The sequence below is a fragment of the Myotis nattereri genome (genome assembly GCF_964212035.1).
Source record: "Myotis nattereri genome assembly, chromosome: 4".
NCBI lineage: Eukaryota > Metazoa > Chordata > Mammalia > Chiroptera > Vespertilionidae > Myotis > Myotis nattereri.
The window spans coordinates 90830614-90842911 of NC_138079.1; the positions used below are offsets into that span (position 1 = coordinate 90830614).

General features: G+C 43.3%; 1 protein-coding gene across 2 annotated transcripts in view; it reads left to right on the plus strand.

The window, feature by feature from the left end:
* Positions 1 to 12298, plus strand: part of PDXDC1 (pyridoxal dependent decarboxylase domain containing 1) — a 53435-nt gene that overhangs the window by 29278 nt on the left and 11859 nt on the right. For both annotated transcript variants that reach the window (XM_081088684.1, XM_081088683.1), the window contains exons 12-15: positions 748 to 873; positions 7253 to 7303; positions 8987 to 9050; positions 10724 to 10812. In XM_081088684.1, the coding sequence (XP_080944810.1) occupies positions 748 to 873; positions 7253 to 7303; positions 8987 to 9050; positions 10724 to 10812 (330 nt within the window). The remainder of the gene's footprint in view (positions 1 to 747; positions 874 to 7252; positions 7304 to 8986; positions 9051 to 10723; positions 10813 to 12298) is intronic.

The following is a 12298-nucleotide window of genomic DNA, read 5'->3' on the forward strand; positions in this document are numbered from 1 at the left end:
CCCTTTCAAAAAACTATTATTAACAGAAGTGAAACTGTACCACATGTATTTTTTCTACTTATTCTTCCCATACTTCCCTGTGTATATGAAGAACACATGATGTTTTATGACTACATCATATTCTATTACTCCAATACCACGATCTATTTAATCGTTCTCCAATTGTGAACTTTTAGGATGTTTTCAAATTTTTGTTACTGAAATAATGAGCATCTTTCTATGTTTCAAAGTATTTCCTTAGAATAGGTTCCCAGAAGTGGCATTTCTCTCGAGTGGTGAAAGCGCTTAGTACACCTTATCTAGAAGGTTGTAACAAAGTAGATGAATGGTCCTGGTAGTGATCAGTTAGTGACAGGCTCATGCAAAAGAAGCTTTAAGTGATTCTTGCTACAACAGTTGATGTCTTGCCCAATTGATAATGACCAAGTATTTGAGGATGATCAGAACAACCTTGGAAGGGGTTGCCTCTTGAGTGGCTAAGAGCCCCGGCTCTGGGATATGACTCATTTAGATCCTCATCCTGGCTTTGTCACATCTTAGACATGAAACCTCGGGCAAAGCAAGGTTTCTGAGTTAAGTTGTCTAGAATAGTTACTTTATAGAGTTTTTGGATCATTAAATGAATAATACATGCCAAGTGCCTGGCGTAGCATCTGACACATACTAAGTGCCTAGTAAATGGTAACTAGTTAATTCTGTTATATGCTTTCATTGACTTTGATTAAAAACTCATATTGGCTTTTTTAGACTTTAGTTGCCGGTCTCACATCAAATAAACCAGCGGACAAACTCCGTGCCCTCCCACTGTGGTTGTCTTTACAGTACTTGGGACTTGATGGGATTGTGGAGAGGATTAAGCATGCCTGCCAACTGGTGAGTAGAAATCTGAAGTTTAAATGAGTCACAAATAATACTCCATGGCAAAGCAGAGTCAGAAAAATACTTCAGTCATTTGCTCTCCATCCAATACCTCGTCTGGATTTCCTGTTTCATAAGCAAGTGGATTAATAGCTCTGCATGTATGCTTCTTGTTCAGAGTTTTGGGAGAGACTGCTGAGATTGTCCCAGCATCTTTGTTAAAATGAATGCTATTGTCGCCCTAGCCGGTTTGGCTCAGTGGATAGAGCTTCAGCCTGTGGACTGAAGGGTCCCGGGTTTGAGTCCAGTCAAGGGCACATGCCCAGATTGTGGACTCAATCCCCAGTAGGGGGCGTGCAAGAGGCAGCCAATAAATGATTCTCTCTCATCATTGATGTTTCTATTTCTCCCTCTCCCTTCCTCTCTGAATTCAGTGAAAATATATTTTTTTAAAAATGAATGCTGTTGGCAGCATAGGATGAGGAAAGAAGTAACAAGAGGACAGCCACAGAGTGGTGAAGGATGCAGAAAGGGGCATAAGTGTTCCACTTGACTGACTGATCCTTGAGGGTAAAGGAATGTGATGGTTAAAGTTGATTATGGATGGCATGCACATTTTTAACATCAGCTGGCTTGAGTTCTCTAATAGCAAGACTTTGAGGGACAATTTTAATTCTGTTTCTCTTTGAAATGTTCTCATTTTGAAAAATACATAATTACTAGAGGCCCGGTGCACGAATTCATGCACCAGTGAGGTCCTTCAGCTTGGCCTGTGGGATCAGGCCGAAACTGGCTCTCCGATATCCCCCGAGGGGTCCCGGATTGTGAGAGGGTGTAGGCCAGGCCGAGGGATCCCACTGGTGAATAATTGGAGCCAGCTAGCGACTCAGAAGGTTGGCCAGCCAGGGAGGGACTGCAGGAGGGCTCCAGGGTGTGTCCAGCCCATCTCACCCAGTCCCAGTCAGCCAGAACCCAGCAGCAAATTAACCTACCAGTCAGAGCGTCTGCCCCCTGGTGCCTAGTGCACGTCATAGCGAGAGGTTGAATAGCCTTTAGCATATCTCTAGTATATTACATTTTGGTTGAAAGGCCAGCTGGTCAATTAGACACTTAGCATATTAGGCTTTTATTACATAGTACTAGAGGCCCGGTGCACAAAAATTTGTGTACTGGGGGAGGGTCCCTCAGCCCGGCCTGTGCCCTCTCGCAGTCTGGGACCCCTCAGGAGATGACCACCTGCTGGTTTAGGCCCGCTCCCCGGCAGTCAGACATCCCTCTGGCAGCCTGGGAGCCCTCGGGGGATTTGCATGTTTCTCTTTTATTAGATTAGGTCATGGTGTATTTTTTCTTGCCATCATTAACCATAGTAACTGTTGCTTACGTATTAAAGCTCTATTCCTGCTAAGTCTAGAAGCAGCCTCAGAATCCTTCTCACCATTCATCTTAAGTCTGATGCTTAGTTGATCAGAATTAATACCTGAGGTGAAGCCTCTTACTGCAGATGTATCCCAGAATGTATGGCATCCTCTCTGCTTTATGATCCAGCTAATAATACATTGCCTCAATCATGTTGACTGAGGTCATTTTTCCCCTTGCAGTTTCTAGTAGTAAATTACCATCTACTGCCTAGGAAGTAAAATTGACTGTCTCCATGTAGATCACAAAATAAGGCATTTTTCTCATCAATAAAATTTCATTCTTTCAGCATGAATAATTTTGTCAACAACGTTTTGAGGCAGTAACAGTTTATAACAAATTGAGTGAATTATTGTTTCAGGTACTGTGCTGTGTCATACACAGATTTCACTTTATCTTTGCAACAACTCTATACAGTAGGTACTATAATGACACAGATGAGAACCCCGAGGGATAGAGAGATCAGGTAACTTGACCAGTAAAACCCCAAAGTGGCTGAGTCTCATTTCAAATCCATGAGCCTTGGCATTTAACCATTACACTCCACTCAGTATTGTGCTGGAGCCTGCTCTTACTGGCTCACAAATTTTCAGGAATTTTGTAAGCTGGTTGTTAAACACATTCATTGTTAAAAATTAAATTATATAATCTTAAAAGTAAATAAATTACATTAAAACCAAAGGAAATACATACTCTAAATTCATCACTCCTCAATTATTTACTACACTTTACTGTTCTGACTCTTGACATTATTTATATCTTTTGGGTCTTTCTGATAGAATATAATAGTGTATTACTGCATGTTTCTCCTCAACTCTGCATTTAGTGGCATCAGATTAGCAGCTGAAATCAGCCTTGGATGGAGAATTTATGCCACAGAAATTGGCCGACAGTATAAATCAGAGTTTTGTTTTCTTTGATTGAGAGCCAATTGTTAAACATTTATCAGCACAACACTGACCACATTGGTGGTGGTGGTCTTGTCAGAATGTGTTAGATTATGCAGATGAAAATCTGTTTAAACAGATTTGATGTAGATATTTTCAGAGATGGAAGAATTGTCCTTGTCAACTATGTTAGTTGATTCATATCTTCAGTAATTGTCATCATTGCAAAGTTTTCAGTCCCCATATGGATTGCTGGGTATAATATGTCATGCTCTATCCCTGTCGCCCTCCCTTTGCAGCCTTTGTTACCTTAAGGACTCTAGTTTTCCATTTATATGTTTAAGTACCAACCTTACTGGCTTAATAATGTAAGCTTTTAACACTGCTCTGTTCCGTATCCTTCCGATGGAAAGTGGAGTTGGGTTGCGGCACAGGAGAGAAATTCAGAAGGGGAATATTGAAGTAATGACTGCAGTAGGAGAAGAGGGAACCTATTTCCCGGGCCACAGGTGCTGGCGCCCTGGACCACAGGGCTGGCAGCTTCTCCTGGTGGCTGCAGCCTGGGACCTCGGGGCGGGTGGCTTGTCCGTCTCCTGGGCCACAGGCAGCTGCAGGCGCTAGTGCCTGGACCGCCGATGGGTGGCTTCTCCGTGTCCCCTGTGATGCAGTGTGGGCAGCTTCTCTGGCTGGCTGCAGCCTGGGATCGGGGGTCAGGCGGCTTCTTCGTCTCCTAGGCTGCAACCAGCCTCAGGCGCTGGGGCCCGGCTTCTCGGTCTTCCCGAGTACATGGGGCGAGCGGATGTGGGGCAGGCGGCTTCTCCGGCCTGCTGAGGTCTGAGATCACGGGAAGGCGGCTTCTCTGGCCGCTGAGGCCTGGGATCACGGGCAGGCGGCTTCTCCAGCCGCTGAGGCCTGGGATCACGGGCAGGTGGCTTCTCCGGCCTGCGGAGGCCTGAGATCACGGGCAGGTGGCTTCTCCGGCCTGCGGAGGCCTGGGATCACGGGCAGGAGGCTTCTCCAGCCGCTGAGGCCTGAGATCACGGGCAGGAGGCTTCTCCGGCCTGCGGAGGCCTGGGATCACGGGCAGGCGGCTTCTCCGGCCTGCGGAGGCCTGAGATCACGGGCAGGTAGCTTCTCCAGCCTGCGGAGGCCTGGGATCACGGGCAGGAGGCTTCTCCGGCCTGCGGAGGCCTGAGATCACGGGGCAGGTGGCTTCTCCAGCCGCTGAGGCCTGGGATCACGGGCAGGAGGCTTCTCCGGCCTGCGGAGGCCTGGGATCACGGGCAGGCGGCTTCTCCGGCCTGCAGAGGCCTGAGATCACGGGCAGGTAGCTTCTCCGGCCTGCGGAGGCCTGGGATCACGGGCAGGCGGCTTCTCCAGCCGGCTGCAGACTGGGATCACGGGGTAGGCAGCTTCTCCAGCCGGTTGCAGCCTGGGATCGGGGGTCAGGCGGCTTCTTCGTCTCCCAGGCCGCAGCCAGCCTCAGGCGCTGGAGCTGGACTTCTCTGTCTCCCCTGACTTCTGCATCTCCAATAGGCCTGGAGTGGCAAGAGCCAGGATGCTTACATGGTAGCTGTGGCTGCCATGCAAGTATCCCAGCTCTAGCCTCTGCCATCTTTGTTGGGTTAATGTGCATATCTCTGAATCAGTTGGTGGGCGTGGCTGGTGGGTGTGGCTTGGGCATAGCGAAGGTACAGTCAATTTGCATGTTTGTCTATTATTTGGTAAGACTCGAGGCCCAATGCATGAAAATTCGTGCAAGAGTAGGCCTTCCTTTCTCTGGCTGCCGGCACCAGCTTCCCTCTGGCATCTGGGCTTCCCTCCTCGGGCCGCTGACAGGTACCCGGGACCCAGGCTGCTTCCCTCCTCTGGCCGCCGTCAGGCACCTGGAAACTGGGCTGCTTCCCTCAGGGCCCGGCTTTGTCAGGAAGGTCGTCCAGGATGATGTCCGGAAGACATCCAGTCTAATAAGCATATTACCCTTTTATTATTATTGATGCTATGGTTTAGAAAGCAAAAAAAGTCATATTTATGCAGTTTGAGAGCTGAGTCCTGCCTAAGTCTAAAAGCATGACATCACCTCTCTATATCTGTTTTCTTACCTGTAAACAGGGATAATGACATAACAAAGACTTGTTAGGAGGACTTAATGAGTTGATGCATATAAAGCTCTTACAGTAGTGCCTAATTACATAGTAAGTTATAATAGGTTTAAAAGTAAATCTTTGGCCCTGGCCGGTGGTTAGAACGTCAGCCCACAGACCAAAGAGTCTCGGGTTCAATTCCTGGTTAAGGGCATGTGCCTCAGTTGCAGGCTCAATCTCTGGCCCTGGTTGGGGTGCATTTGGGAGGCAGCAAGCCAATGTGTGTCTCTCATATTGCTACTTCTCTCTCTCTCTCTTCTCTCTCCCCCTTCACTCCCTCCTCCCCTCCCTCCCTCCCTCTCTAAAAAAAATCAATGGGGAAAATATCCTCAGGTGAAGATTAAAAAATAATAATAATAAAAAATAAATAAAATAAAAGTAAGTCTTTATTTTAAATATATACTTGGGGTTGTTTCCATATCTTGGCTATTATATAAACACTAGAGGCCCGATGCATGAAATTCGTGCAAGAGTAGGCCTTCCTTCCCCCAGCTGCCGGCACTGGCTTCCCTCTGGCACCTGGGACCCGGGCTTCCCTCGCAGCCCCGGCTTCACCTGGAAGGTGATCCAGAAGCACATCTGGAAGGACTTCTGGTCTAACTAGCATATTACGCTTTTATTATTATAGATGGGGTGCATATGTCTTTTTGAATTAGTGTTTTTGTTTTCTTCAGATAAATATCCAGAAGTGGAATAGTGGAGTTGCTGGGTCATATGGCAGCTCTATTTTTAATTTTGGTCTAATTCTCACCTGAAGATATTTTTCTATTGGTTTTTAGAGAGAGTGGAGGGAGAGAGGGGTGGAGAGAGAAAGAAACATCAATGTGAGAGAGATGCTTTGGTTGGTTGCCTCCTGAATGTGCCCTGTCCAGGGCTGGGGATCGAACATGCAACCCTCTACCCCTGAGCCATACAGCGCAGGGCTATTTTTAATATTTTTAAGGAACCTCCATGCTGTTTTCTGTAGTGGCTGTACCAATTTACATTCCCATCAACAGTGCATAAGGTTTCCCCCTTCTCCACATGCTTGCCAACACTTGTTATTTATTTATTTATTTATTTGTCTTTTTAAAATTATTGATTTCAGAGAGGAAGCGAGAGGGAGAGAGAGATAAAAACATCAATGAAGAGAGAGAATCATTGATTGGCTGCCTCCTGTACTACCCGCTACTGGGTATGTGCCCAGACTGGGAATCAAACCATGACCTCTTGGTTCATAGATCAATGCTCAACCACTGAGCCACACCGGCCTGCCATTCTTTTTTTTTTTTTTTTTTGTCTTTTGTAACAGCCATTCTGACGGGTGTGAGGTGGTATCTCATTGCATTACCCTAATGGTTAGGGATGTTGAACATCTTTTGACATGCCTGTTGGCCATCTTTATGTCTTCTTTGGAAAAAGTCTGTATAAATTTTCTGCCCATTTTTTAAAATCAGAGTTTGGTCTGGTTTGGTTGCTGTTGGGCTGTGTGAATTTATTATATACTTTGGACATTAACCACTTACCAGACAAATGGTTTGCAAATATTTTGGCCCCTTAAGTCGGTTGCCTTTTCATTTTGTTGGTTTCCTTTGCTCCGCAGAAGCGTTTTAGTTTGATGTAGTCCCACTTGTTTATTTTTGCTTTTGTTGCCTACACTCAGTAGTAGTTTTTGAATGAATGAATGACTTAAATTACTAGCATGAAAAATTCACTTATATCTCATCAGAAAAAGCTCTTCTAGAACCACTAAATATAACTTCAAACTGAAAGAATAGGGAATATTTGCAGATGTTGAAATGCAGAGATTGTCAGCTGAATTTAGAAATCACCTATATGCAGGTGGCTTTATCTGCACAAGATCCTTGTTTGCATCCTGCAAAGAACTCATGAAAATTGCTTCTTAATATGTTCTTGTCAATATAATAAACTTACATAACTTGTGTTTTTTGTTTTTGTTATTTACAGAGTCAGCGGTTGCAAGAAAGTTTGAAGAAAGTGAACCACATCAAAATTTTGGTATAGTATAAAATTTGATCTGTTTTTGAAGTAAATAACTTTCTAAAAAAATACATATTTTTAATTGATTTCAGAGAGGAAGGGAGAGGGAGAGAGAGATAGAAACGTCAATGAAGAGAGAGAATCATTGATTGGCTGCCTCCTGCACACCCCCTACTGGGGATCGAGCCCACAACACGGGCCTGTGCCCTGATCAGGAGTCGAACTGTGACAACCTGGTTCATAGGTCGACACTCAACCACTGAGTCACACCATTTGGGCTCCCAAATATTTTTGATCCCCTGTTAGTTGAATCCTTGGATATGGAACCCATAGGTATGGAGGGTCAACTGTATAACCCTGTACAGTATTTCTTATGCACACTGGCATTTAAGATCATTGAGCTCAAAGAAATAAAAAAAGAAAAAGCACTCGAATCACTCTGCCTTATCCTGAGGATGGGGGAATGGGTATAGAATTTTGACACTGTTCTTCCTATTTCCTTATTGGGCTTATCCATCCTATTAAATATTAAGCCCCTCTAACTTTAAAGTATTAATGGATTTATTTTTATGAAAGTTAAAAGAATAATAGATGTGAAGACACAGGAATTGGCTTAATAAATAGTTAGCAGATTTGAATATATATCGTGTTTGATCTGAATGACATCCATGGAGTCTTTTGAAAAGTCAGTAGAGAAAATCTTGGGCTGACAATGTCCTGTCATCTTTCCAGGTCATCATTTCCTGTTATGGCCCTATGAATGAGACATTATTCACAGAGCTTTGGAAAATAGGTTTTATGACTAGTACTGGAATTTTTGAATGCCTGGAGATCTTCCTTCCCATGTTTCTGTCTCCCTCACCTCCTAAAGTACCACAGTCTGGCAAGGGCCTTGTAGCTCCCTTTGTATCTTGATTCCACAGTGAAGCTGATGGCCAACTGTGTATTTGTTCAGTGGAGAACATGAACTTGGCACTGGCTTATCTTAATGCAGTGAATGTTTTCATCTGTTATAAATCCATTAATGAAGTTGGTTGCCTGATGCCTGTCCTGAATATAAGTACCATTTCAGTGATTTAGACCAGCAGTCACCAACCTTTCAGACCTCATGGACCACCAAGTGGTCCGCGGACCACCACTTGGCAACCGCTGATTTAGAAAATACATAGATTCACTTCTAGACTGTGGTTATCTACATTACCAGCAGGAACTTGCATTCTGTTCGGGGAGTTTGAAAAGATAAGAGGTCCTTGTTTTCCTTTTTTTTATGAGTATAAAAAGTTCCAGTCAATCCTGACTGATTGAGTTAGCATCATTTTTGGATTCTTAAAAGCTTTGGCTCTCTCAGCACTGATTCTAGTTCAACTTTTTCCTTGCCTTTTTTTATCTTTAATGTTTTAATGACTTATATTTACCCATTGTCATTAAAATTTCCTTCTACTTTAATTTCAGTGTAGCAGTGTCACTTATTGTATTTTTTTTCAGTGTCACTTACTGTAATTCAGCAGTGTATTCTGAGAACTAGCTTATAATTATTTACTGAACCCTTAATTTTTGTTTCTCTAACAACTGCAATTAACCTTTAAATTTAAGTGTTTATTAAGAAAATATAAAATCTCTAGCTGGTTTTTCAAATTCTGTTTCATTTTGTAGGTGTTTGAAATGTGATGTTACTGGGTAATGTCAGATTCTATTTTTCAGGTGGAAGATGAGCTCAGTTCTCCAGTAGTAGTGTTTAGATTTTTCCAGGAATTATCAGGCTCAGGTAGGTGATTTTAAAAAGAGTGTTACTTTTGTGTTTGTGTCTAAAGGCTTTTAATTTTAAACTGTTTCAAGTAAAATACATAGTCCAAAATATTTTGATTACTAAAATCTTCAGTCCTCATTTCAGAAAAATATAATAATTTTCATAAGAATTCCAGACCTAAATGCCTTAGCATTTTGTAATTTCCTATGGTAAACCAGTGGTTTCCAAATTCTAGTCTCTGCACTAGTACTGGAATGAATGAAAAAGAGTCCCTTGAAAATAGAGGTTTGGGGCCCTACTTACTAGATATTTTGATTTAGTAGGTTGGATCTAGGAATCTCTCTTTTTTAGAATGTCCCAAGTGCCACCAGCCTAGTCCAGGGCACTGTTATTTTTCACCTGGATGGCCACAATCCCCTCTCAACTGATCTGTCAACTTGATACATTCCCCGCATCCCATTCCAGACCATTCTCTACAAGGCAGTCCGAGTGAGCATTACAAGTGGAAGTCACATCGCGTCGCTCTCTGGGATCTTACTCTTTCAGTTGAATGAGGTCCCAGCTCTGTGCTAGGTCTTGTAAGGCCTGCAGTTCTAGCCTTTCCCTTTCTGACTTCCTCTTAGGCCACTTTTCCTCCTGCTCACTAGAGTAAGATCTTTGCACTACTGTCTCCCCACCTCTAGTACATTTCCCCTCATCTTCTGGCTCACTTCTTCTCCATTTAGGTCTCCATAATGTCCACCTCCTCAGAGAGGCCTTCCCTGCCTGTGCGAGCCCCCCTTCTTGCATGGCATTAGTGATTTCATTGCTTTCTTTATGGTCTGTTTCCTCAAGTAGAATGTAAACTCCAAGATGAAGAAAACCTTATCAGCCTTACGTCCCTTGGGCCTGACCCGGCTCCTGGCGCGAGTAGTCATCCAGATTGTTTGACGAGTAGAGGCTGATGCTGTTTTGAAGCCCAGCTATTGGGTGATTTCTCTGATTTACCTCGCACAGTGTTCAGTTGATAATTTATAATGTTATGCTTTGATTTCCTTTTGAAATCCCTTGATAGAAAACTTCTTAAATAAAGAACTCTATTTGTGTGACTATATTCAAGGGTTATATTTTTCATGAATAAAGTAACATTTAATTTAGTAAGATACATTTATTTTTAAACTGTGCCTTAAAAAACAAAATTTGTCAGCTTAACCATTACAGGTACAATTCAGTGGTATTAAATATATTTGTATTGTTGTACAGCAGCTCTCCAGAATTTTTTCATCTTGCAAAACTGACCCTCTAACCATTAAACAGCATCTCTCCATTTTCTTCCTCTTCCCAGCACCTGGCAAACACCATTGAACTTCCTGTTTCTATTAATTTGACATCTTCAGGTGCCTCATAAAAGCAGAAGCATGCAGTACTTGTCCTTTGTGACTGCTTATTTCACTTAGAGTAGTGTCCTCAAGGTTCATCCATGCTGAGCATGTGACAGAATTTCCTTCCTTTCTAAGGCTGAATTATAGTCCATGTATGTATACACCACATTTTGTGCATCTATTCATGTAAGATACACATTGGATTTCCATATGATTTGAGACTGTTTTGTGTGTTAATGTTAGGAGCTAAATGAAATGAAGTTGGAGGGTTGCCTTATTTAGTTTGCTGTGTTTCTGGGAAGTGAATCCCTTCCTCTGTTTTTGTTTCAGATCCAGTGCTTAAAACTGTCCCAGCACCCAACATGGCACCTTCAACAGTCGGCCGGGAGGGACACTCCTGTGATGCACTGAATCGCTGGGTAAGAATGGCAGTTGTGCGCTTTACGTCCCAGATGGTTGGAATAACACATGGCCATGTCTGGGAAATGAGACCCACGGGAGGGAGCCTCCTGTGAAGGCGGGCTTGGTCCTGGGGTTCTGTTCCTAATCAGATCACTACCTCCCATACTCCTGGCTCCGGCAAGTCTTCCCAGCATACTTCCTCAGTTTCCTCATGTGACCATTTCTTTGCTGTTAAACAACATGCACAATGTAGATTACAGTGCAGCCACTTTGGGGTTCTGGTGAGGGTCTGTGGTGATACCAGAAAGCACATAAGCCAGAGGCCCCTGAACACCGCCGGGGCAGGCTGGCAGTATGAATAAAGGCGTTGTGCTCTGGCTGCCTTTTGACACTAAAATTGTACCTCCAAGGATCTCAGTCTAAAGAATGTTCTAAACAATGTAAGGATGTTTAGCACAGAATTATAAACCCTAGCAAAACATTGGACATGCCCAACCTAGGGCATTTGGTGAATAAGTAATGGTATGTCAATACAGTGACGTCCAAAAGAGCCAGATTAAACCATGTGTCTGGGTGTTTATGAAAGAAGGGAAATGGTCATAAATTATATGAAAAATGAAGATTACAACCCAGTGTATAGACTCTCCTGGTTTATGACAACAATAAGGCATGCACACACACACACACACAGGGAGAAAGAGTGTGGGCGTGCCACATGACATCAGTGGTATATTGTGCGTAATTTTTATTTTATTCACTTGGTTTACCTGTATTTCTTAGATTTTTCTACAATGAACTTAGGTTGTTTTTATTAAGAATAGATGTAAAATTTACTGTTTTTAAAAAGGAATTATGGCCCAAACCGGTATGGCTCAGTGGATAGAGCGTTGGCCTGCGGACTGAAAGGTCCCAGGTTCGATTCCGGTCAAGGGCATGTACCTGGGTTGTGGGCATATCCCCAGTAGGAGATGTGCAGGAGGCAGCTGATCGATGTTTCTCTCTCATCGATGTTTCTAACTCTCTATCTCTCTCCCTTCCTCTCTGTAAAAAATCAATTAAAAAAATATATTTAAAAATAAAATAAAATAAAAAAATAAAAAGGAATTATGATAGCATTCAAAGAAAATCAAAAGATTAAAGGAGCTTAACTGGTGTAGCTTAGTGGTTGAGCGTCGACCTATGAACCAGGAGGTCATGGTTTGATTCCCAGTGAGGGCACATGCCCAGGTTGTGGGCTTGATCCTCGGGGGGGCGGGGGGGGGGGGGCAAGAGGCAGCCGATTGATGATTCTCTCTCATTATTGCTGTTTCTATCTCTTGCCCTCTCCCTTAAATCAGTAAAAACATTTTTTTTAAAAAAAAAAAAAAAGGTAAGATTTCCTTTTTTAAAAAAAGATTAAAGGAAACTAGCCCCCCAGGAGCTTCTTGAGTCTGGGGCTGAATGGACGAGGGTAGGTCTGAAGACACTTGATTCCCTCCTTGCAGGAGTGTGTTCATTCTACCC